Source organism: Amblyraja radiata, chromosome 16 (assembly GCF_010909765.2).
Source record: "Amblyraja radiata isolate CabotCenter1 chromosome 16, sAmbRad1.1.pri, whole genome shotgun sequence".
Classification (NCBI taxonomy): Eukaryota; Metazoa; Chordata; class Chondrichthyes; order Rajiformes; family Rajidae; genus Amblyraja; species Amblyraja radiata.
The window spans coordinates 16,939,617-16,967,121 of NC_045971.1; the positions used below are offsets into that span (position 1 = coordinate 16,939,617).

General features: G+C 41.7%; 1 protein-coding gene across 2 annotated transcripts; it reads left to right on the forward strand.

Annotated features, from left to right (window-relative positions):
- The first annotated feature begins 40 nt into the window (after positions 1-40).
- On the forward strand, positions 41-21,540 carry psme3 (proteasome activator subunit 3). 2 transcript variants are annotated; one of them, XM_033035239.1, is made up of 12 exons: positions 41-145; positions 817-899; positions 2,885-2,917; positions 3,818-3,880; positions 5,392-5,499; positions 8,677-8,725; positions 14,347-14,459; positions 16,269-16,337; positions 16,663-16,730; positions 17,012-17,066; positions 17,978-18,064; positions 20,473-21,540. In XM_033035239.1, the coding sequence occupies exons 2-12, from the start codon at positions 864-866 to the stop codon at positions 20,551-20,553; spliced, it is 762 nt and encodes a 253-aa protein (XP_032891130.1). In that variant the 5' UTR covers positions 41-145; positions 817-863; the 3' UTR covers positions 20,554-21,540. The 2 variants fall into 2 exon arrangements, with proteins under 2 accessions (XP_032891130.1, XP_032891129.1); XM_033035238.1 differs by lacking the exon at positions 817-899 and having other exon boundaries at positions 45-145.
- Positions 21,541-27,505: the final 5,965 nt, after the last annotated feature.

The following is a 27,505-nucleotide window of genomic DNA, read 5'->3' on the forward strand; positions in this document are numbered from 1 at the left end:
TGCCCCTGTTGCTATGTGAGCGCAGCCAATGAGAGGGGGCCCGGTCCGCGGCGCGCGTGACGTCAGCCGCCCGCGCCCGCCGCAGGATCGCGGCGTTTGCAACATGTCGGGGCTGCTGAAGCTGGACAATGCGCTCAGGACCAAGGTAACGGCCCGGGCGGCCGCACAACACAACACAACGCAACACAACACAACATGCCGCATCCCACCCACTACCGGCCGGGCCGCCGGGATCACACCCCCCCCTCCCCCTCCCCCTCCCCCCTCACCTCATCCTCTCCCCCTTTGGACCCAGGCCGGCTCCACGCGTGGTTTGATCTCATTATGATCCTCCCATCCACCGTCGTCCGGGGCTGGCCCGGCCCGGCCTCGGCCGGGGAAAGCTGCAGGCTCAGCCCGTCTTCCCCTCCAGCCGCCTGAGGTCACCAACCGGCGGCAGCGGCCTGTACCCGAGCGAGCCGGCATGTGGTGTCAGGAGCGAGGCCTCTGGTTTACACCATCAGAGGCTCCGAACCTGTTGGCAAGGAAATGCCCGGCATAATCTCAGTATGTTCTCCATTGTGTTTACCTAAACCAACCTGCTGTCAGCTTGCTCTGGGGATCTAATGTGACACTTAGTGATCCACCCCACCCTTAAATGCAGGGAAGCCTCGTTAGAATAGGACTTTTTCCACTTTTCTTTCACCTCACAGATTCGACCTCCCTCCTGAGATATTTCCACCTTGGACTCTATGATTTCTGCTTATTGCAACACCCAATCCCCATGTAACGTTTGTTAAATCATTTCCACAAATGCTAAGTTGTTGCATCTTACAGGCTCGAAGGGACTGTAAGTGTTGACTTCTTGCTGAGACATTCATACAATGGATCGAAAGCTAATTGCTGAAAATACTAAGCAGGTCAGTCAGCATCTCTGGGGAATTTTGGTTAGATCAAACTATCAGAATTGGGAAATTTTAACATGTAGAGGAAATAGTTAAAGCAAGGGCCTATGACAATGAAGGCAGAAATAATTAGAAGCAAAGGTGGCAGGTATTACTGAGTTAATACCAGCTGATATCAGAAATATGAATTCCTTGTTAGTTTCAACAATTCCTTTACTTTATCAGAATACTAAGGTGTAGCAAATGAATAGATGATTCTGTTGTGATTGTTAACTGCTCTAGTGCTTGATGGGGGTGATGGAGCTCTGAAATGAATAAGCTACAGGTTAACTTGGGAATTGTCAAAAGTGAAGGGAGTTGAAAGCCTGAATTGAAGATAAATATAAAAGTGTGACTAATAATTCCAATGGAGTATTTTGGATAAATAGCATAAATACATTTAAAGGATTTCAGCACAAATGCATTAGGGAATGACCAAAGGCTCTACTGATGGAGTTAGATGAGACATAATGGGAGGAGCATTGATATGGTGGACTAAAGTGCCTGACTCAATGATTTAGTAAATTTGCAGATTATTTAGGGTTAATGGAGGTGTTGATAGTGACAGTGCAGACTACGGAATGATATTGATTAGTTGATAGAATAGATAGAGCAAAGGCAAATAGAATTTAATCCCGAAAGGGGAAAATGAGTAAGAGGTTCAGAGAGGATGAGGAAAACACTTTTCACGCACTGAGCATTTGGTATCGCAGCAGTGCTGCCTAATTGAACGCTGGAGGCACATTTGAAACATTCTGGAAAAGTCCTTATAATTCCCACGTCTGGGCTACAGTTGAAGTGTTGCTAAATGGGTTAGTATTGATAGAAACCTGATGGTCAGTATGGACAGGGTGGGCTGAAGGGCCTGGCATCACTACCAACAATTTAAGGGAAACAAACGTTCCTGGTACAACAGCCTAGCATTTTACAGAATCAGTCATTATAAACCCAAAGGAGACATGCGAGACTGCAGATGCGGGAATTTGGAGCAAATAACATCTGCTGGAGGAACTAGGCAGCATCTAGTGGGGGGAAGTGATGGTCAACATTTCGGGTGAAGACCCTGCATCAGGTCAGGATCTGTATCATTAACCCAAATAATCTATAACCTTTAACTTGTTTGAAAACCTTCCTTTTCAAACACATTTAATTTATGGAGAACATGGGTAGGTGATACCTATTGAATTGACGTTTCAATTCTGAAGAAGGATCCCATCCCGAAACATCATCTATCCATTTTCTCTAGATACGCTGGCTGGTCTGAATTACTCCAGCATTTTGTGTCTTTTTTGTAAACTAGCATCTGCAGTTCCTTGTATCTTCTTTTAAATTTATAGCCACTGCCCCTAGCATCATTTTGTTGTTTCATCATTCGCATTTGTAATGAAACTGGATTGTATTATGTAGATTTATGTGTGTTTTGTATTCTGTAGCAATGTAACAACTGTTTAGCTCATCGATGCTTTTCCAATGGCCAATCAATCATAAAATACTTCTGTTTTTATATATTTTAGAAGTCATTTAGGCAAACTATCAAAACAGCTTCATCTTGTGTTCCGAAGCATGTTTGTTTTTAACATTGTGAGATTTGGCATATTTTGTGGTAGATCAGAAACAGCTTTTAGTTTCTACATGTGCTTGTGTTTTCAGATCTTTGTCTGGTTAATCTGCTGGCAAATCTTGAATCTCCAGTCACTCCTTCATTGTGGTCCCTTCTGAACGGTATTGCTCTCCCCCCCCTCCCCCCCCCCCCCCCCCCCCCCCCCCCCCCCGCCCGCCAAAGGGCAAAACTGGTAGTTTACCTCAACAGATCCAAGAAAGTGATGCCAGATTGACAGAAGTTTGATAGATGATTGTCAGAAATCTGATTGTTGGTCCCCTGTTTGAAAATCTGAACAATATTGTGATATAAGTTACAAATTAAAGGTATTATAAAATATCTCTTCTTTTTCTCCGATTAGGTTGATGCTTTTAGGGAGCGAGTCACTGCTGAAGTAAGTAAACAGTCGCTTTGTTTATCAGGGGATGAGTTGGAAACACAAACTGCAGAGCTGTTTCATCACATTTGTTTATTATTTTTGTACTATGAATTTTCATTTACTTACATCTATAAATTTGCTAGTTTCTAGCCTTAGAGTTTCTTGTTCTATCTGGAGAACAATAACTACAGCTTGTTCTGCTTTAACAAAATTGGATATAACGCAAGTGATTAACTAGGGAACACCATTTGCATTGATTATTCCATGATTTTGATCAGGATCTAGAGAATCATTTTAAAATTATGCTGCAAATTGACAAGAAGAAAAAAGGCTGTTTTGGACTAAACAACAAATGGGATTTAAAAAAAACTAATTTCCATGTAACCTCCCTAAAGTAATCAGACACCACGATCTCTGAAAAACACTGTCTGTCGGTTTCACTGCAGGTGACAAGCAATCACTTCTGACATTTGTGCAATGATTCTGCATTAAACAATGGCACATACATTCTTAAGTATTTTTAGCTTGCAGTAATAAAAATAAACTTATTGATATTGAAAGACATATATTTTTGAAAATCGTTCAGGAAAATAACTTATTGCATGTCTGAAATGCTTGCCCTGAACACATTGACACAATTGTTTATAACGCGAATTTTATCACACAAGATTTCTTAGGAACGCAACTATCACGTTATAGCAGTATTACCTGTACTGTTTTTAATATTAACCTTCTGAATATGATGATCTATTTTTACAGCTATTGTACCTGCAAATTAATGAACTGAATAAAATCAGATTTTTACTGAAAAATTGCTAATATCTACTGTTAGTTGCAAGTGCATTGATCATGTAACACTCTATTTATTAAAAAGTGAACTAATGTACTTATTTCCATTTTAAATGTGCACTGTAGGCCGAAGACTTAGTTGCAAGTTTCTTTCCAAAGAAGCTGTTGGAACTAGATTGTTTTCTGAAGGTACGATTCACAAATATTTGTTGGGTGTGTGTTCGTCTTTAATTTTGGGGCGATAGTTGAGGGATTCGGGCTACAGTGGTGGTGTTCTAAATCCCTGATCCATGTTCACTTTGTATTGCTTATTCCTGGGAATATGAACTTGGTTAAGTTATTGCTTTGTGTGGCACTTGTTTCCCATATGAGCATGATTTGAGTGTGTTTAACCCATTCAATATAGGCTCCACTCCTGATACCTATAGCAATAAAGGCTGACATTTTAATGCTGGATTGTGAATGTGCTGCATGGCCTAAAGTGCCAATGTCGAATAAAATCAAGGCTCTATCTGCTCGCTCTCTCTGGTTGTGACAGATCATTTCACATAAAATATGCAAATTACCTCCAGGACACTTTGACGAATATTTGTCAAGATCATAATCAGGAGGTCATACTGCACAACCACACACCTTTCAGCCCAACTCGTTCATGTTGACCAAGATACCCCAACCATACATGTCCCATTTGCCTACATTTGGCCCATACTACTCTAAACCTTTTGTCCAAATGTCTTTTAAATGTTGTTATTGTACTTGCATCAACTACTTCCTCTGGCAGCTCATTTCATGTAGCCAACACTCTCCGTGTGAAAAAGTTGCAGCTCGGGGTCCTATTAAAGCTTTAGATAGACACAAAAAGTTGGAGTAACTCAGTGGGACAGGCAGCATTTCTGGAGTGAAGGAATGGGTGACGTTTCGGGTCGAGACCCTTCTTCAGACTAGTTAAGAATAAGGGAAATGAGAGGTGTAGACGATGATGTAGAGAGATAAAGGACCATGAATGAAAGATATGCAAAAAAGTAACAATGATAAAGGAAACGGGTCATTAGTAGCTGTTTGTTGGGTGAAAAGAGAATCTGGTGCGACTTTGGTGAGTGGAAGGATAGAGAGAGACAGAATGCTGGGGTTACTTGGAGTTAGATAAATCATACCACTGGGCTGTAAGCTGCCCAAGTAAAATATGAGAAACTTCCTCCAATCTGCAATTAGCCTCACTCTGATAATGGAGGGGACCAAGGACAGAAAGGTTTGTGTGGGAATGGCAAGGAGATTTAAAGTGTTTAGCAACTGGGAGATCAGCCAGGTTCAGGCGGCTTATTAAAACTTTTCCCTCCATAATCTTTCTCCCCTCACCCTGTGTGCCTTTTCAGTGTGCAAATTGACTGCAGTGTTTACAATTGTGACTACTTTAAAGTGTTTCCTGAAATTGTGAGTGTGCTGTAGAAATCCAATCTTTTTTATTTCCCTGGTAGTTTTCAGTTGAAATTTCCATTAATTAGTGAATAAACTGTGTCCCCACCAATTGTTTGTGTGCTACAATTGTGCAATAATTTGAATTGGGCAATGTAACTAATCCATGAAAGTGCTGACATGTAACTATTGTGGTCCTTACTTGCATGGAGTTTGTGGGGAGCCTTTGAATTTGTAGCTAGTGTTATAAAATATCACTTAAATAACCGTAAGATATTTCTCTCTAGGAACCTCTCTCGAACATTTCTGATTTGGCTACCATTCACTCAGAGCTCAACATGCCGGTGCCAGAACCTATAATAATCTCCAACAGTCATGATGGCTTGGACAGTACAGTGAGTACACGAGTTATCTTTGGATTGTTACCTTGAAGTGTACTGAAAGAAATAGCAAACCATCTACAAAGCTTGCAAAATTAACATGTAATATCCTTGTTGTTTGCTTTGCTTTATCTTCCTGATGTTTTAGTTTTGTGGTTGAAGATTTTATACCTTTTTAGCGAGTAGTTAGTAAAAAGTTGTGTCTAGCATAGCTACGCTGGATATCTACAATAGCAAAGTTTTATCTGCCCTGGGATATAAATGTTGGCTGCTTGACACAGTCAGTGAAAGTTTCTTGTGGAAACAGTGAATTGTCACAAACCACCAATTACTGACAATCATTCACATCAACATTGGCAACTTTGTTGTAATCTCGATTAGTGCAGTCTGCAAATCTCTTCAAATTTCTAGTTATCTGCCTGCTTCACAGCTGGTAAACTGGTATGGAGCGATCTTTTGGGATGCAGTCTTAATTTTCAAATTAATGTAACTGAACGATTCTTTGTGTATTTAATATTTTAGTTTTGAGGTAAAACCAACCAGAGTTTATTGTGCTTCATAGGTCTATATTTAATAAACATGAGATTAGCAGGAATTTATAAACCAAACTATGATCGATCTTCTGCCGGGCTACTTTTTGGGATTTCTCTTGGGCCATACTTTTGTCATAATTTGTCATGTTTTTCTAACAGTGGAAAAAATAACAGGCAAACTTTCAACTGAAATAGAAGCAGAACATGGTAGACACACTCAGCAGGTCAGGTGGAATCTGTGGGAAGAGAAACAGAGCTAATGTTTCAGGTTGAAGATCTTCATCAGAACTGGGAAAGTGACCAGAGTAATCTTGTTCAACTGCAGGGAGGGTGGAGAAGGAGGTTGTCTTTCATGTGGTAAAACTAAGTGATAAACAAGTTTATCTTTGGGAAGGAACTGCAGATGCTGGTTTACACTGAAGTTAGACATACAATGCTGGAGTAACTCAGCGGGACAGGCAGCATCTCTGGAGAGACGGAATGGATGAAGTTTCAAGTCAAGACCCTTCTTCAGGTTATCTGGTTGTTGAATGAATGAGGGCAGTTTGGGAGTGAGAACAAAACAAAGGAAAACAGGTATCAGAATGTAGGTGTTGTGAAATGCAGAACAGGGAGGTGTGCTGGGCAGAGCATGGCCTCTATTTTCAGAGAGGGAAAGGCAGCAGAACACAATAAACAAGGTGAGCCAATATCACAGGTGGATGGCTGATAGACAGACGTCTAGTTACCTGAGGTCGTGGGATTGCATATTAAGTCCAGAAGACTGCTATGTGCCCAAGCTGAGGATGAGATGCCTGTATTAGTTCTCATTGTAGCAGTAACGGGCCTGTCCCACTATGGCGACCTAATTTGCCAGTTTAGAAGAGTTTGTGCTCGCCACAAACTCGCAGCATGGTCGACACATGGTCCTAGGAGGTCACTAACTCTCCTTCATGCTCGAGAGAAGTCCCCGCCTACTCTTGGCCTCAGTTTGGTCGGGAAACATTTTCAGCATGCTGAAATTTATTCCGCGAATAAAAATTGGTCGGCATGGTTCTTTTGAACTCGTAGTGAGGTGTTAGTGGGGTAGCCATGTAGTTATAAGCCATGTAGTTATAGGCAGTCAAGGTAGCCGTAGGCAATCTCCTTTGCTGACCGGGCATTTTAATCGGGTCATTGGAGTTTTCAGAAACCGACCGGTAATGTTAAATGCCCACTAAACTTTATTAAAAGTTGGCTAGCTTCTTAAAAGTGTCTCCACTCCTTCTCTCCCCCCTTCTCCGCCCCCCCTTCTCCGCCCCCCTTCAATCTCCCCCTTCTCCGCCCCCCCCCCCCACTTCTTCTTCCCCCCCCTTCTTCTCCCCCCTTCTCGCCCCCCTTCTTCCCACCCTCTTTCCCCCCTTCTCCCACCCCCCCATGGAGGTAACAAAGAAAACTGAAAAAATATATATTCAGATAGCTGTAAAAATTAAAAGATTAAAAGGTTAAAGGCAGAAGGATATGGGAGGAGTTATCGTATCATTGAAAATGTATTGGTCCGTGATGGATTGCAGAGAGGGGATGAGGAACAACAGGGAAAGGTCATGTAGATGGAAGCAAAGATATTGAAACTCACTTGGAGACATTTGGAGCCTGTCTACAACTGAACATCTCTGACCATTCTAGTCACAAACTTGGCAAAATGCACAAGCAATTTAGAAGTCCAACACAAGTTTCCATTATCATTGCCAAAACTTGGATTTACTAATCTATGAGGTTTAATCTGACAGATGTGGCTTTGGGTTAATTTAATAATACCTTTTATAGTGCAAACTGTAAAATGATTATCTGGTGCTGAGCATAAATTATATTGTGTTTAAACAATTTGTGTTCCAGTCTAAGAAGTGTTTAAAATAGTTTTGAGTTGCCGCTCACTATTATATTGGCCTGAATACCAATTGGCAGCAGACTATAAATGTGACTAGAAACTGCGTCCCAGGGTATTAAATCTGCAGAATCCTCTGGCCCAGTTCCTTTGGAAAGTGATAATTGAATGTATTCAAAGTAATAAATCAGGAAATGTTCCTGATGTTCGAGGAATGTAATGGGTATGGAGCAGGAAAATGCTGCTGAACTTCAAGATTACCATCAAGGGTGGCAAAGTAGTGGAGCTGCTGCCTCAGCGCCGGCTACTTGGCTTTGATCCTGACCTCGGGTACTGTCTGTGTGAAGTTTGCATGTTCTCCCTGTGAATGTGTGTGATTCCTCCGAGTGCTCCAGTTTCTTTCCACACCCCAAAGAGGTGTGGGTTTGTAGGTTAATCGCCTATTGTAAAATTGCCCCTTGTGTGTAGGAAGTGGATGAGAAAGTGGGATGACATAGAACAAGTGTGAATGGGTGGTCAGTGGTCAGAGTAAACTCGGTGGGCCAAAGGGCCTTTTTCGATGTATCTCTAAACTAAATTAGTGCTAATCCTATGCAATAGCACAGCAGGCTTCAGAATCCGAATGGCTGCTGCTATTCTTACTTATTTAAGCGAAAACAGTTATGTCTGTATTTTCCTTTTGTTTGCTTGTATTAAAATAATTATTTCTAACTTTTTAGGATACATAAGCATTTGTTTCAAATCCCATAATACTTTTTAGTTTCATTTTCCACTTACTCCTTCCTAATTTGACTTTAAATCTTTCTTTAATTTCAGCCCAACAGTAAGAAGAGAAAACTGGAAGATGGTGAAACTAATTGCCCAGGTATTGAAAACTTGCATGTAAAATGCGTGTTTTTTCTTTTGATTAATTACCTGTTGCTGTTCTTCCAAATGGTTCAATCTTTAAGTATTCAAAGTGTTTCAGTAGTACAGAATTTAAAGAACGATATTGCTGATCGTAGTGAAAACCAAAGATGGAGTCTAAAATCATCTGTTTCCAGGAGTTCCTCAGACTTCAGCAAAAGCGAAATCGCTCACGTTTGATGAAAGTTAATTGTGAACCTGGCCTGTTAACAATCTGACTTGCTGATATTTTAGCACCTTGTTTTCATTCGTCAAACTTTTATTTCATGCTAACATATTGTTTCTTCATTGCTTATATAAATTATATTGAGGAAAGTTAAGGTAGGAATGTTTATTGCTAAGAATGCAACCTGCTGAAATGCATTGGGCAGGAACATCTATCGCTTTGTTCAACATTTTTGTGCACTCTGGAGTAGACTTGTTGTAAACCCATCACCAATTGAGATTTAATACATGGAGCATGTATTTAAGTTCCTGGTTCTCCAGAATGGATGCAGAGGTGTGTGAGCAACATGGGCGTCGCACACTGAAATAGCCCTTAGGCGGAGGGTTACACCTGCTTCATTGTTTCTGGAGGAGACTGACATTCCCTGTCCCCTACCTAGCCCAACTAATCTCCATGAGCTCTGGGGTCTACAATAGCAGACGCTGTTGTGTGAGGGACAGTAGATACTTTAATAATCAATTATTTTATCTTTCAACTTTAAACCATTAACAGACACTATTTAATGTGTCAGCATTGGCCTTTGTGCATCAAACACATCTCCACGCACTACATGCCCTTCCGAAAAGTACAACTGCTTTATTCATTTTTATTCCTGCTTAGCTTGCAACCAAAATTAAGTTAGTGCTAAAGCACAACATGCTGAGATATTCGTTTTTAATTTCACATATTTTAATGCCAAATTATCATATATTTTGTACACCCGCCCCATTATATTGTAATTTTCCTGCATATTTCTCATCAAGGTAATTTTACATACATTTCCCTGTACAAATCATTCTTTTGCTCAATTCTTAAATGTAATATTAACTGGATCTGTTTCCACTCCCTCAGCTTACTCATGGTTAATCTCTCCTGCCTGTCTCATCTCAGTTCAAATAGTTTCCTCTTTGTCCGTTTTTGCTAGTTCTCTTCGGATATTGCTGGAATGACTTCCATCTTCCTTTAGAAAAGGCACACATGCCTGAAACCCATAATTCTCTTCCTCATACTGAGCCTTGCGAGTTTCTTAAATTGGTGCTTGCCCAGGAATAAAGTCCCGGGTTGTCAGCCTTGAACCTCCATCGCAAAATGCCTACGGCGCCTCATGTGATGATGTGTACAGACCACATGTGTAGAGTTCTGTTATTAACCATTTAGCTCACAATCAATGAAGAGTTTTGCCCCTGCACGTCAATATTTTAAGGATCTCTACGTTCTAACCTTAACTTGCTTATGTAATTTTGTTACCAGCACTGGCCAGTGCGACAGTACTTGCCCTACTATTGATGGCACACTCGGTGGGCCGAAGGGCCTGTTTCCGCACTGTAACTCTAAACTAAACTTTATAGCCTACACATGAATGCACGCACACACACACATGTGCACACACTATTTATCCTTGCTGCAGCATCTGAAATATAAAGATTACACAGTTCTAAATTCCCTGGATATCTTTCATGATTGCAGACTATTAACATACAAGAAAATTCTAGTTTGAAGAATCTTAACGATTAAAGCAACGGTTTCATTATTCCCTCCATAAAAAGGAGGTGGCTTTGTGTGATACCATATTGCAGTGTCAGTTAATAATTCAGAGTTCTGGGTGCAGCAGCTTTGAATAAACATCTTGACATGTTTATTCAGGAATTGTACATTTATTACGATTTATTACATAGCTAATGTTTGCTGTAAAATCTTGGCCCACGCTACCTATTTCGGAGAAGGGGGGCCGAGAGAAGAAGGTTTTAGCCAAGGCATATAAACACCACTGTTCACCTTTCCCCAGTCTAAAACAAACATTAATTCACCATGACGCTCTGTTTCCGTTAATTAGCCAAATTAGTGTCCATGTCCAATGTCTCTTACGCCGTGTGCATCACAAATCCATTACATATTGTATGAAGAGGAAGGAGATTAGACTTTATTGCCTTACATCACAGTGAGGAATGTAGGGAATCCGCTGTGGTGGATGTTTATGTTAACTTTTATGTAGTTGTGTGCCTTGTTGCTTTTTTCTTAGTATGGCTGAATGGTAATTCGAATTTCACTGTACCTTAATTGGTACATGTGACAATAAACTGACCTTGAAAGCCGGTTGCAAGTCCATGTACGTTGCATTTTCTACATTTCTCTCATCTACTCTACCTGTTATCTCATCAAAAAAATGCTCTTAATCTGTCCTGGCTCTCCTTAGTTAGTCCATGGAGTGGTTGGACCAGTGCCTATGATTTAGAGTAATAGAATCATACAGTGTGGAAACCAGCCCTTCGGCCCAACTTGCCAACACCAACCAATATGTCCCATCTACATGAGTCCCACTCGCCTGTCGTTAGCCTATATCCCGCTAAACCTGTCCTTTCCATGTGCCTGTCTAACTGCTTCTTACATGTCGCAATAGTCCCGGCCTCAACTACCTCCTTCAGCAACTCATTCCATACACCCACCACCCTTTGTGTGAAAAAGTTACCCCTCAGATTCCTATAAAATCTTTCCCCTTTCACCTCAAAACCAACGCCCTCTGATTATACACTTTAAATTTAGCCCGTTTTCTAATGCATCCATAATATGTTTTTAACCTGGAGTGTTTCAACTATCTTCCTCAATATTATTTTGGAAGTCTCCTCTGATCGATAAGACATTTGCAAATTATTAATTTAATACCTTAAATAGTGCCCTCAGCATCCATGAGCAATGTAGGAAACACATCCGTGAACAGGGGCGGCACGGTTGCGTAGCAGTAGAGCTACTGCCTTATAGCGCCTGAGACCGTGGGTTCGATCCTGACTATGGGTGCTTGTCTGCACGGAGTTTGTACGTTCTCCCCGTGACCTGCGTGGGTTTTCTCCGAGATTTTCGGTTTCCTCCCGCACTCCAAAGACGTACAGGTTTGTAGGTTAATTGGCTCGATGTAAAGGTAAAAATTGTCCGCAGTGAGTGTAGGATAGTGTTAATGTGCGGGGACTCGGTGGGCCGAAGGGCCTGTTCGGTGCTATTCAATTCAATTCAATTCAATTCAACTTTATTGTCATTGCACAGATACAAGTATGGGTACAGGGAAATGCAGTTTAGCGTCAGTCCGTAGTAATAGTGCAATATAGAAATAAAAATACAGAATAAGCAAACAATGTGGACGGAGAGACTGGAGAAATCTATCGGCGGGACTCCAAGTTCAGCAATGTGATAGTGTTGTTGTAGAAGCTGTTCCTCATCCTACTAGTACGAGACCTGAGGCTCCTGTACCGCCTCCCTGATGGGAGGAGGGCAAACAGTCCATGGTTAGGGTGGGAGTGGTCTTTGATGATCTTCCCGGCCCGTCTCAGACACCGTTTTCGGTGGAGGGCATCCATGGCAGGGAGCGGGGCACCGATGATGTACTGAGCGGTTTTCACCACCCGTTGTAGTGCCTTCCTGTCCGCTACAGAGGAGATTTACTAGAATGTTGCCTGGGTTTCAACAACTAAGTTACAGAGATAGGTTGAATAAGTTAGGTCTTTATTCTCTGGAGCGCAGAAGGTTAAGGGGGGACTTGATTGAGGTCTTTAAAATGATGAGAGGGATAGACAGAGTTGATGTGATCAAGCTTTTCCCTTTGAGAATAGGGAAGATTCAAACAAGAGGACATGACTTCAGAATTAAGGGACAGAAGTTTAGGGGTAACATGAGGGGGAACTTCTTTACTCAGAGAGTGGTAGCGGTGTGGAATGAGCTTCCAGTGGAAGTGGTGGCGGCAGGTTCGTTGGTATCATTTAAGAATAAATTGGATAGGCATATGGATGAGAAGGGAATGGAGGGTTATGGTATGAGTGCAGGCAGGTGGGACTAAGGGAAAAAAATTGTTCGGCGCGGACTTGTAGGGCCGAGATGGCCTGTTTCCGTGCTGTAATTGTTATATGGTTATATGTTATATGGTTACAGTGCAACTGCTGTACCATACCGTGAAGTAGGTGGTCAGGATGCTTTCGATGGTACAGCGGTAAAAGTTGGTCAGGATCTGGGGGGACAGGTGAGCTTTCTTGGGCCTCCTCAGGAAGTAAAGGCGCTGCTGCGCCTTTTTGATCAGCTTGGAGGTGTTGAGGGACCAGGACAGATCCTCCGAGATGTGTACCCCGAGGAATATATCTCTAAACTAAACTAAAAAACTAATATTACGTATATTATAACTGAGCTCGTAGTCTAAACAAATAAATATTATAACTGATCTCGTAGTCTAAACAAATAAACGTTCTAATTCATTCACCTCATTAGATAAGCACGATTAATAAACATGACTGAACTTTTAATTGCCTTCCCTCACAGTGGAAAATGTTGCTTCCGCTGTGGGGGGACATTCATGTTAAATTCTATATTGTATTGTGTTTTTATTTTTTTATTTTGTATGGATGTATGGAAACCCAAATTCTTCTATTTGGCTTCAACGCGAGTTGATTTAAATGTGCTATATAGATAAATATGGATTAATTGATATATGTCATGTTAGAGGTGCCGGCAGGCCGTTTGTCACAAAGAAAGCGCTGGGTTGTAGTATAAAATTGTCACGTTGTAAACTAAATTCTAAATACTAAGTTGAAAGACTGAGGGATTGTTTTTTAAAAAAAATCTAACCAGCTTCATTGTAGTTAGTTTTGGGTACAATTCGTTTGAGATAAGACTGTTTTATCTCTCAAGTCCAAGTTATCTAAACCCTTGTCTCTACGGTTTGATTTTGTCACCATGTTATCTCATTTTCATACTGGGATAAAATGAGGATGGTGGGTTGTTGTATAGAATTTATGGAGATTAGACATTGTCTTATGACTGGAGAATTAAACTGATTGAGGCTTCCATCTCAGTTCCTACAGATTTGTATGTAAATCAAGAAATTGCAGCACAGCACACTCCTGAGATGCAAGAAATAAAGTTTCCTCTGCACAAGGCTATTTATAATCAATGTTTAAAATTCAGCTCCAAAAAAAGATTTCTGGAAGTTCATATGGCTGCTTGTTAGTCATAGAATCCTTCAGCAGATAAAATAAGCCCTTCGGCCCACCAAGTCCGTCCTACATTAATCCCATTTTGTTTCCACCCTGAATTCTCATCAACTGCCCTTAGATTCACGGATTTTTGTTTCTATTGTTAGGAAACTGCATCTTTGTTAATAGATTTACAGTATTGCAATTGTTTAAATGCATACAACAAAACACGCTTAGAATTTAAAGTTGAAATTGCAACTGGAGGACACAAAGTGCTGGAGTAACTTAGAAGATCAGGCAGTATCTCTGGAGAACATGGATAGGTGAAGTTTTGGGTTGAGACCATCCTGCATTAAAGTATAGCCTGATTTTTTTTTTTACCCCTTTCTGCTTGAGCAAATGGTCTAATTAACATTGCAATTACAGGTACAAAAGTGTTTATCATGCCGAATGGAATGCTCAAGAGCAACCAGCAACTCGTGGCGATGATTGAGAAAATAAAACCAGAAATCAGGACACTTATGGAGAAATGCAATACAGTAAGTGATGAACTGTGAAACATCCTGTGGGTTGCAACCAGGTCAAAAGCTTTAATCCAACACAACACAAAGTGCTGGAGGAACTCGGCAGGTCAGGCAATATGTGTAGGAAGTTGTATAGGGTTCTGGTGAGACCACATCTGGAGTATTGTGTACAGTTTTGGTCTCCTAATTTGAGGAAGGACGTCTTTGTGATTGAGGCAGTGCAGCGTAGGTTCACGAGATTGATCCCTGGGATGGCGGGACTGTCATATGAGGAAAGATTGAAAAGACTAGGCTTATATTCACTGGAGTTTAGAAGGATGAGGGGGTATCTTATAGAAAAACATATAAAATTATAAAAGGACAGGACAAGCTAAATGCAGGAAAAATGTTCCCAATGTTAGGCGAGTCCAGAACCAGGGGCCACAGTCTTAGAATAAAGGGGAGGTCATTTAAGACTGAGATGAGAAAAAAATATTTCACCCCGAGAGTTGTGAATTTATGGAATACCCTGCCACAGAGGGCAGTGGAGGCCAAGTCACTGGATGGATTAAAGAGAGAGTTAGATAGAGCTCTAGGGGCTAGTGGAGTCAAGGGACATGGGGAGAAGGCAGGCACGGGTTATTGAAAGGGGACGATCAGCCATGATCACAATGAATGGCGGTGCTGGCTCGAAGGGCCGAATGGCCTCCTCCTGCACCTATTTTCTATGTTTCTGTCTAAGGTACTGCAGATGCTTGGTTAAACCGAAGATAGACACAAAAAGCTGGAGTAACTCAGCAGGTCAGAGAGCATCGTTGGAGAAAAGGATTAGATGACTTTTCGGTCAAGACCCTTCAGTATCTGTGGAGGGAACAGACAGACCACATTTTGGGTCAGGGCCCTTCTTCAGACTGATGGAGTGAGGATGTAAAGGTAAAAAAAGAGATGTGGAGGTGAGGCGAGTGATACAGCTAAGGGAGGGTGATTGGCAGAAGGGATGGAGTAAGTAGAGGTGAAAAGGAGAGAAGGATAGAAACATAGAAAATAGGTGCAGGAGGAGGCCATTCGGCCCTTCGAGCCAGCACCGCCATTCATTGTGATCATGGCTGATCGTCCCCAATCAATAACCCGATGTCAGGTGGGGAGAGAAGGAGTGCAATGTAAAGCTGGAAGGAGGGATATGGGTGGAAGAGGACGGGTGGGAGAAGGGGTAGAAAGAGAAAGAGGGGGGATAAATGAGAAATATGGGACTTGGGGATGTAAGAGAAATGAATGGAGGATGGGAAATGAGCTGGGGGACCGGGGTTTTAGGGAAGACGAAAGGGGATTAGTAATTGGCAATGTTTAATCCAACATCTGTTTGTGACTTTTACCTGCACCCCCACGGCTCAGGTGAAACTGAACACAGTCCCAACAGTGAGCATTTCCCACCAGTTGAGCAAATTCTGCTCTCATGAGTTTGTGGTTAATTAATACTGTAAACACCAGAGAAATATAAGTAACAAAGGCTTGATCTACTGTTTATTTGATGTGTTAACAGCTTGCTAATAAATAAAATGTATTAAGCTGACCAGAAAACTCCCCACCATCTTGTTCTTTCCTCAGTTCCGACTAAATTAAAAAACATAGACCAGCTGTTGGCATATAAAAACGTCAGCAAAACCAAGTTAACGTTTTTATTCTCCACATGTCATAGGGTGAAACTGCACCGAATAAAATAATTAGACAGCAGACGGGAAGAGTTTTTTTTAATATACTGTTGTTATCTGAGCTTCCTGAAAATTTGTGTAGCTGTTTAATAATTTTATTTTACACTAATAAAATTCATTTTATTATCCACTTTAGGTTAAAATGTGGGTTCAGCTGTTGATACCAAGGATAGAAGATGGCAACAATTTTGGTGTTTCTATTCAAGTGAGAAATTTTAATGTGTCTAGTACTTTAGATTGTAATTTAATTATTTTATGAAGCCTTGTTTGCATTTCGGGGTGATTATTTTTGCTGGTTTAACCTGTGAATTGTCAGCTGGGAATGGATGGTCTTGGAACTTGGGCAGAATATTATGGCCAACCTTCCATTTTGAAATGAATATTTTCTCAGTGAATCAATGGCGACTGCTCCTTCAAAACAACGTTGGATACCTGGCACGCGATGTTGAGATGCTTTCCACAAGCTTTTCTGCCACAATACCTTGGTTGTTGCTACAATCTTTTTCTTTCTTTCTCCCACGCAATTGCAGGAGGAGACTGTTGCAGAACTTCGAACAGTTGAAAGTGAAGCTGCTTCGTACTTGGACCAAATCTCCAGGTAAATACAAATCTTGATGTAAAAATCAGTATCTGAAAGTATCCATGTTTCTCTTTTAGCTGGAACATTTAGGAGAACAAGCTCAAACTGAATACTTGGAAAGTTGATCACATTTTTTGATTTCTGACTTAAAAAAAAAAACAACAGCACCAGCTCAAACTGAACACATGGAAAGTTGTTAAAAACGAATGATTTCTGACATTAAAAAAAAGACATAGCACTACAGATAATAATAATGTTCCAAGTTCTTTAAACCTCTAAAACATGGTGCTTTCTTTCAGATATTACATAACAAGAGCAAAACTGGTGTCCAAAGTAGCTAAGTATCCCCATGTGGTAAGTGGAATCAGCTCTATTTCAACTTCAGTCGCCGAAACTAACAACGAGTGCCAAGAACACGTTAGACGTAGCATGAATGAATTAATGAATATGAACATTGAATATTAATATGAATATTTTCTGTTGTAATAATGTGACCAAAATACATGGTGTTGAGTAGTCTTTTATAGAAATCTATTGAAATAATCCAACGCTTCCCTGCTTAAACATTTCCTCCTGCACAATTTCTCACAGCAATTTACCCAAATTACCTCATCTAAATACCAAGTGCCAATTGTTTTCTGAAATCCATATTTCAAATTTTGCGCTCTCAAAACTATTCCTGACTTTCCCTTTACATATTAAGAATAGTCTCAGTGGTGACACAAAGAGACTGCAGATGCTGGAATCTTGAGCAAAATCAAAATGATGGAGGAACTCGACAGGTCAGTCAGTAACTGTGGAGGAAAATTAATATACATCAGTCTGAAGAAGGGCCCTGTCCTGAAACATCATTTGCCAATTCCCTCCACAGTCATAGAGTCTTACAGTGTGGAAACAGGCCCTTCGGCCCAACTTGCCCACACCAGCCAACATGTTCCATCTACACTAGTCCCCACCTGCCTGCATTTGGCCCATATCCCTCTAAACTTGTCCTATCAATGTACCTGTCTAAATGGTTCTTAAACATTGCAATAGTACCTGTCTCAAGTACCTCCTCCGGCAGCTCGTTCCATATATCCACCACCCTTTGTGTAAAAAGGTTACCCCTCGGGTTCCTATTAAATCTTTCCCCCCTCACCTTAAACCTGTGTCCTCTGGTTATCGATTCCCCTACATTGCGATGGTTCAGCACTAACCACAGTATTGAATATTGGCCAATGATTTAACTATCACTAGCACAATAATTTGCCTGTTTTTGATTTTAGGAAGATTATCGTCGCACGGTATCAGAAATTGATGAAAAGGAATACATCAGCCTTCGATTAATTGTTTCTGAGCTGAGAAACCAATATGTAAGTATATATTCAGTCTAAACCAACAATGAAACAGTGACAAAACAAAACCTCACTTCTGATTTTTAATCTCTCAGGCTGTACTTTTAGAATTGTTGTTTTTAGTTGGAAATGGGCCTCCTGTGACTTCACTTTTGCCAAAAAGGCATCTGTTTGCACATTATTTAAGAAAGAACTGCCAATGCTGAAAAAAATCAAATTAGACAAAAAATGCTGGAGAGACTCATCGGGTGAGTCAGTATCTATGGAGAGATGGAATTGGCGACGTTTCGGTTCGGGACCCTTCAGGGTCTCGACCTGAAACGTTACCAATTCCTTCTCTCCGTAGATGCTGCCTCACCCGCTGAGTTTCTCCAGAATTTTTTGTCCACCTTCTGCTTGCACATCACAGCTTTTTCTTAATTCTTGCATTTCCTAAGTGGCGATTGAAGTGGGCTCTTTGTTCCCCTTCAAAACTGCAGAATGGAAAATTTCCCTGTAAATCTTTGGAGATATACATGAGCATTCTAATTCCCACGTGAGCTATGTAAGAAGATCCAATATTGTTGAAGCGCTCGGAGTTTGTCAGGAACCGTGAGCTTGTTGTATGTTTTATTAACATCCAACGTCCCTCCATTATATTTATGTGGATATTAATGGTGTAGTGGGATAGGTATTCTATTCAAATAGTATAAGCACAGAACCAGGCCCTTTGGCCCACAATGTCCGTGCCGAATCAGAATCTCCAAGGTTTGCCATGTTGGGATGTATAATACAATATCCAAGACCAATTATTAATTGAGTCTGGCTCACCAGTAGTCAATAATGGCCGATTTTTAAATGTTGGGTTTCTGCTAGTCATACAAAACATTGCTATATCCAGTCAAGTATATTGACTCAGTAAGGAACAGGAAACGTAGGAGTTTTCTCTTTGTTGATGGCTCAAGCACTTTTTGAGATGCTAGTATTTATCCCATTTAATTTTAGGGAGCCCATCAATGTATTTCATCTTGTACTAAGCTTCCTGGATTTGAATAATTGCTTTACATACCAGCAGGGAGAATGTGCGTTCTGGATTGGATAACGAGAATCTCTGCATATTCCCCAGCTTGAACCTTTCGAATTGGAGTCCTAGTCACACGGTACAGAAATAGGCATTCACCTTACCTATTCCTCTCCTGATTTTATACATCTCTAATCAGATCACCCCTCGGCCTCCTGCACTCCAAGGAATAAAGTCCTAGCCTGCCCAACCTCTCGCTAAAGATCAGGCCCTCAATTCCTGACATTATCCTCGTAAATGTTCTCTGTACTTTTTCCAGCTTAATGGCACCTTTCCTACAGCAGGGTGACCAAAGCTGAACACAATACTCCAAGTGCAGCCTCATACTGTGAACCTAAATTAATGTCCTATCGCACACTGTTTAGAGTTGCAACCATTCCATTTCATCAGTTCTAAGAGCAGATTTAAACCATCAAATCTACTCCGCCATTCAGTTATGGCTGATCCATCTTTCACTCTTAACCCCATTCTCCTGCTTTCTCCCCATAACCTCTGACACACATTTTAAATCAAGAATCTGTTAATCTCCAACATTAAAAATATCCATTGACAGCCTCCATAGCTGTCTGTGACAATGAATTCCACAAATTCACCACCCACTGACAAATGAAATTCCTCCCCATCTCCTTTCTAAAGGTACATCCCTTTATTCTGAGGACATGGCCTCTGGTCCTAGATCCTCCCATTAATGGAAACATCCTCTCCACATTCACTCTATCCAGGCTTTTCACTATTCAGTAAGTTTCAATAAGGTTTCCCCCCCCCCCCCCCCTTCTAAACTTCAGCAAGTACAGCCCAGTGTCTTCAAACGCTCATCATATGTTAACCCAATCACTCCGGGGATCATTCACGTAAACCTCCTCTGGACACTCTCCAAAGCCAGCACATCCTTCCTCAGATATGGGGCCCAAAACTGCTCGCAATACTCCAAATGCGGTCTGACTAGTGCCTTATAGAGCCTCAGAATTACATCCCTGTTCTATTTCATTATATTCTATTTGAGAGAAGCTCCTTTCATCTAAGTTTGGATTAAGTTGGAAGAGAAGATTTAAGAGGATGTCTCACACTAATCTGATTACCGTTATGTATGAGAGACAAACTATGAACCCTTTTGGTTTCAAATCCACTGGCTTGTACTTAGAAAGAACATAGAAAAGCATAGCTCAAGAACAGGCCCTTCGACCCACAATTTCTGTGCCAAACATGATGCCAAGATAAATTGCCCAAACTAATGTTGGTTGATTTTTATCTGAGCTTTGAATTGAATCCAGGCCACGTGATTGAAGAGAGACTGACTGTTACGGCCCTTCCCAGGAAGAGTGGTATTGTAAATTTTACAACGTCACATTTTTTTCCTCCCCTACAGGTAACGCTACATGACATGATCCTCAAAAACATTGAAAAAATTAAACGGCCCCGGAACAGCAATGCAGATGCACTGTATTAACATGCATGCTTCGTGAAATGGAATCTGACCTTGGTAACCCAAATATAAGACCATGATTGCCTTGGCTTGTTGTGTGAGATTGGTCTTGCTGCAGGAGAAAGAAGTTTGTTGGGAAATGAAGCACAGGGTTGGTTGCATTTTAGTGAAATAACCAATAAGGATATCCATTCTTTTATTTTTGTGATGTATAAGAGGTTTTTTTAATCCTCAGGAATCTGTCCCGTTTTGCTCTACAGAATCTCTTTGTAATGTACAGTATTAGTGATCTTGGGAAGGAATTCAGTTTGGACGCAGGTTTTATTTCAAAACGTAGCATTTTTCACATCCATCAGAAACTTTGTGATTCATGAAAGCGGATGTACAAAATATCCTGTAAATTCAGAATGATTATTCATGTACAACTATTACGCACAGGGAACCACTCACTAAACATGAGCCACTTGTTTGCGGGCTACTTGTTATAAATAAGAGCAATTATTGCACCGTATTTTACATATGTTGTCCCTTCCTTTTCCCTCTCCTAGTCTCCTCGTCAAGTTGTTTCTTTAGAAGGAAGTTATTTGAAAATGTTCTTTTAAAATAAAAAGTTGTGCCGTATGATTAGTGTGAAACCTCCATGGTGGGGCATAATGAAGCTACAAATCCTACGTAAATTACGTATTTCTGTGATTGTTCTAACTGCCCTAAATTAGGATACAGAGCCTTAGTCCCCCCAGTTAAACCTTGCTTTTGATTTTCCTTTCCTTGCGAAGTTACCCACAGTTTTTAAACTCTTAACTCTGCACTATGCTGAGAACTGTCTGTTCACCTTTTCCCCTGCAAGCTTTGTGAACGTTGCGCTCATTAGTCAAAGGTTTGGGTGGGTGAGTGAGAAGGGAGGGGAAATTGCAAGGTGTTTAAAAAAAAAAAATCTATTGAGCCCAACCTTTAGAACATGACAATGATAAAACTATATTTAAAAACAAATAAAACATGCCTCCTAGATAATTTGTGTTGAGGTCTGTGTATGATCTATCCATTTTTATATAGATTAAAAAATCAATTTACAAGCATGAAGCAGTGTTCCGGGAAGATTATCTTAAATGCTACAGAACAAAATATCCTATAATACAGATTGATGTAATGGTGTTATTGTGCCAGTTAATATGTTGTGTTTATGGAAGCAAATTAACATGAAACAGATACTTTTTTTTTAAAGAGTCTAAATCAAAGTTACTACCTATTCTGGAAAGCTGAGGTACAAAGAGGAAATGTTGGAAATACTCAGCGCATTTAAAGGGAATTGACTTTTAGGTCTAGTTTAGAGACAGACGCAGCCTTATAACAGGCCGTTCTGTTCACAGGATCCACGCCAACCATTGATCACTCATTCTATGTTATCCCACTCCTTTTCATCCGCTCCTAACATACTGAAGGCAATTTACAGAGGCCAATTGACCTTCAACCCCACGCATCTTTGGGATGTGGGGGGAAACCAGAGCACCCAGAGGAAACCCTTGCAGTCACATGGAGAACATAGAAACATAGAAAATAGGTGCAGGAGTAGGCCATTCGGCCCTTCAAGCCTGCACCGCCATTCAATATGATCATGGCTGATCATCCAACTCAGTATCCTATACCTGCCTTCTCTCCATACCCCCTGATCCCTTTAGCCACAAGGGCCACATCTAACTCCCTCTTAAATATAGCCAATGAACTGGCCACAACTACCTTCTGTGGCAGAGAATTCCACAGATTCACCACTCTCTGTGTAAAAAATGATTTTCTCATCTCGGTCCTAAAAGACTTCCCTCTTATCCTTAAACTGTGACCCCTAGTTCTGGACTTCCCCAACATCGGGAACAATCTTCCTGCATCTAACCTGTCCAACCCCTTAAGAATTTTGTAAGTTTCTATAAGATCCCCCCTCAATCTTCTAAATTCTAGCGTGTACAAGCCGAGTCTATCCAGTCTTTCTTCATATGAAAGTCCTGCCATCCCAGGAATCAGTCTGGTGAACCTTCTCTGTACTCCCTCATTTCCTTTTATTCCTCGATTGCATTTGATTTTTGGAGCCTCTGCTTTTCTGGGAAGTTACTCTGATGATGGAACCAAAGAATGCAATGAAAGGAGAGATTAGCTGGGCTGTATTAGGTAGCACCATCTCCATCTTTTATTTCACCACCTGGTGGAATGTGGATGACAGCTTCAGAAACTATTGATGGCAGGGGTTGACTATTTGTCATTCACTTCACTAATATAATCAATGTTATATTGCTTACATATATTTCAGTTAGTGTAAAGGAATTCCTGTTGATTGATGCTACACTTCCTTCTCCCTCTATTGTAAATCCTGTTTTGTGGTAGAAGTTGAGTGGTCACCTGTGGCAAACTAACGGTACAATATGTCATGAACTGGAAAAGTAGAGAAGTATGATCCAGTGCCGATTTATTATGCTTGTGTGGATCTGCAGATGAAGCAATTGAAAGTATGTCACTATTGATTAAAATGTCTTGAGTCATTAGCATTAGTGGCTGGTAAGTCCATTATAAAGGATGAGGTTACGTAGTACTTAGAAGTTCATGATAAAATAGGCACGGTTTTGTGAAGGGGAGATCTTGCCTGACGAATCTGCTGGAATTCTTTGAAGAAGTAAATAGGACGGACAAAGGAGATTCAGTGGATGTTGTGTACCTAGATTTTCAGAAAGCCTTTGATATGGTGCCACACATGAAGCTGCTAAGGAAGCTGAGAGTCTATGGTATCAAAGGGCAGATACTAGCATGGATAGCAGGCTGGCTGGGTGGCAGAAGGCAAAGAGTGGCAATAAATGGGACATTTTCTGGTTGGCTGCCAGTGACTAGCGGTGTTCCACAGGGGCCATTGCTGGGGGCGCTACTCTTCATGTTGTACATTAATTTGGACGAGGTTTAGTGGCCAAGTTTGCGGATGATACGAGAAAAGGTGGAGGGGCAGGTAGTGCAGAGAAAGCAGGGACTCTGCAGAAGGACTTGGACAGGTTGATAGAGTGAGCAGAGAAGCGGCAGATGGAATATAATGTAGCAAAGTGTGGAGTCATGCATTTTGGTTGTAGGAATACAGGCATGGATTTTTTTCCAAATGGGGAGAGAATCCAGAAATCGGACGTGCAAAGTTCTTGGGAGTGATGGTGCAGGATTCTCAAAAGGTTCATCTGCAAGTCGAATAGATAGTAAAGGAAACACAATGCTAGCATTTATTTCAAGAGGGCTAGAATACAAAAACAGGAATGTAATGCTGATGCTCTTTCAGGCGCTGGACAGGCCGCATTTGGAATATTTTAGGCACCATATCTGAGGAAGGATGTGGTGTCCCAGGAGGTTTACAAGAATGATCCCAGGAATTAGTGCGTTCACATATAATGAGCGTTCGACGGCACTGGGCCTGTACTCGCTGGAGTCTAGAGGATTGGGGGGGGGGGGGGGTCGTCATTGAAATGTACCGAATAGTGAAAGGCTTGGATAGAGTGGATGTGGAGAGGATATTTCCATTATTGGAGCGTCTAGGATGTGAAGTCCTAGCCTCAGAATTAAAGGATGGTCCTTTAGGACGGAGATGAGAAGGAATTTCTTTAGTCAGAAGGTGGTGAATCTGTGGAAATCTTTACCACAGAAGGCTGTGGAGGCCAAGTCACTGGATATTTTTTAAGGCAGAGATAGATTATTGATCATTATGGGTGGCAGGGGTTATGGGGAGAAGGCAGGAGAATGCCGTTAGGAGGGAGAGATAGATCAGCCATGAATGGCCGAGTAGACTTGATGGACACAATGGCCTAAGTCTGCTCCTGTAGCTTATGATCACGCTGCCTTGCTGTAGCATTGCCAGACATTAGTATTAGTGCTTGACAAATCTCATCTGCCATAGCAAGTCTATAAATTTAACCAACAGAGAGAATGATGACTGGAAAATAAGTGCATCAGCAATTATATTGAGTGAAAAATGTTTGTGGACCCTTTATGCCCTCTTAGTTTAAATCCTATTTGCTTCCAAATGTTTATGTTATCTCCATGGAAATTGTTTTTAAATTCTCTCCACTTCACTCATCTGTAGTTCAAATCTTGTTATTTTAAAAACATATTTTATGAAACATTTTAGAGTGTATTTACACAGATGATGAAGATAGCCAAATGCTAAACAGAATAAAAAGGGATATGGTACATAAACTAATGCTAGGGTTATGTGCAGTGTTCATTAAACAAGTTTAAATCCTGGACAAACAAACTTGCCACACTGGGTTGCATATCCAATGTTGGTTGATTGTCAAAATGCAAAGTTTGGTCTTAGTAACACTGTTAAAAAGCACAATAACCGGGCGATCGGGTTGGTTAACACGGACTGAGCGGAGGTGTTCAGCGAAGCGATCGCCGAGCCTGCGCTTGTTCTCGCCGATGTAGAGAGGTTGACTTAGAACAGCGGATGCAGTAGATGAGGATGGAGGAGGTGCAGGTGAACTTCTGCCTCACCTGGAAAGACTGATTGGGACCTTGGATAGAGTCAAGGGGGGAGATATAGGGACAAGTGTTGATTTTGTGCGGTTGCAGGGGAAAGTACCCGGGGAGGGGGTGGTTTTTGGTGGGAATGGAAGAATTGACCAGGGAATTATGGAGGGAGCAGTCTTTCTTGATTTAAATCTTTTTATTTGAATTTCACAGCAATTTGCATACATACAATGATAACAGACAGTGACAGTCAAGGCATAATTGTGCAACAGTATGTAAGCGACCCTCAAAGCCCTTACCCTTACCCACCTTCAACCCACCCGATTCAGGTCGGAACCAAACGGGGACAAACAACACTCACATACATACACATCCACACAAATATGGTAAGATAAACGAAACAAAAAGTATTTAAAAAAAATTTTTTTTTTAAGGGGGGTCACTAATAACAGTAAATAAGTAAGTAATTAAATAAATAAGTGTGGGGAGGGGGGGTGGGGGTTAAGGGGAGAGCATCTGCAGTAGAGCAGAACAATGGTGGAGAGCACTCAGTACTCTTCCGAGTCCAGGGACAAGTTGAGAGAGTTAACAAGTTCCAAGAAAGGGTTCCATGTATCTAGGAATGTCTTGGTAGAGCCTTTGAGAGAGAACCTAAGTTTTTCAAGCTTTAAATTGTAATGCACCTCCTTAATCCAGCGGGTGTGTGTCGGGGGACAGGTGAGCCTCCAGTTAAGCAAGATCAGTCTCCGGGCTAACAAGGTTGTAAAAGCTAGAACCCGTTTCACCGCAACAGAGAGGTTGGTGTTGGGAGGGGTACCGAAAATGGCTGACAGTGGGTTTGGAGGAATAGTCTGGCCGTAGGCTCTGCTTATCAAGTCGAAAGCACTCCTCCAAAAGGCTGCTAGCTTAGAGCAAGACCAAAACATATGGCTATGGTTGGCAGGAGATTGATTACATCTGTTGCAGGTGTCCCTAACAGCGGGGTAAATTCTAGATAATCTTGCATTTGTGTAGTGGACTTTGTGAAGGACTTTGCATTGGATTAGGCCATGACGGGCACATATGGAGGAAGAATGGGTCAAGTCCAAGGCAGAGTCCCATTGCTGGTCTGTTAGTTTCGTATTCAGCTCACCCTCCCACGCAGCTTTTAATGAGGTATGAGGTTTCAATATAACCGACCCTAACAAGTTATACAAAACAGAGATGCATTTCTTCGGGGGTACACACAATTGCTGGGGAAACTCAGCGGGTGCAGCAGCATCTATGGAGCGAAGGAAATAGGCGACGTTTCGGGCCGAAACCCTTCTGTGTTGGGATCTAGAGCTAAGATGGTATTGGTCAGGGTTTCAGGGGGGCGATTTGGGAAATGGGGGAATGTCTTCTTCACAAAATCCCTAATCTGGAAAAAACGAAAAAGGTGGGAGTTTGGGAGGCTATAGTTGGACGAGAGCTCCGCAAAAGACGAAAAGATGCCATCCTTGTATAGGTTTTTGATACTACTGATATCGTTGCTATGCCAGGTTTTGAATGCGTGGTCTGTACTTGAAGGTTTAAAGATGTGGTTTTTAAGCAGTGGGGTCAAGATGGAAGGGCCTTGTAAACCGAAGTTTTTCCTGAGTTGACTCCATATCTTGAGCGAGAGGGACGCAATTGGGCCTGCACCCACAGATGTTATAGGAAGGGGGAGTTGGGAGCATAGGACAGACCGCAACGGGAGATGTGAACTCGCCTTTTCCATGTGTACCCAGGTCGGTAGGTGGACGCAATCATCATTCAGGTATAGGGACAAGTGTTGATTTCGTGCGGTTGCAGGGGAAAGTACCCGGGGAGGGGGTGGTTTTTGGTGGGAATGGGAGAATTGACCAGGGAATTATGGAGGGAGCAGTCTCTGCGGAAAGCAGAAAGAGGAGGAGCTAGGAAGATGTGGCCAGTAGGAACCCGTTGGAGGTTGCGAAAATGTCGGAGGATTATATGTTGTATGCAACGGCTGATGGGGTGGAAGGCGAGGACAAGGGGGACTCTGTCCTTGTTACGAATAGGGGGAAGGAGAGTAAGAACGGAGCTGCAGGATATAGAGGAGACCCTGGTGAGAGCCTCGTCTATAATGGAAGAGGGGAACCCCCGTTTTCTAAAGAATGAGGACATCTCCGATGCTCGAGTATGGAACACCTCATCCTGGCGGCAGATGTGGCATAGACGGATGAATTGGGAGTAGGGGTTAGAGTCCTTACAGGGAGCAGGGTGGGAAGAATCCTTCCTGTTACCTCCGATTATTCCAGCATCTGCAGTTCTTTCTTAAACGTAGAACACAAGGTGCTTGAGTAACTCGGTAGATGAGGCTGCATCTCTTGAGGACAGGGATAGGCAACGTTTCAGCTCCTCCAACCCGAAATGTTGGCTATCCACGTCCTCCAGAGATGTTGCCTGACCACTGAGTTACTCCAACACTTTGTGTTCTATAGAAGATTCCAGCATCTGCAGTTCCTTGTGTCTA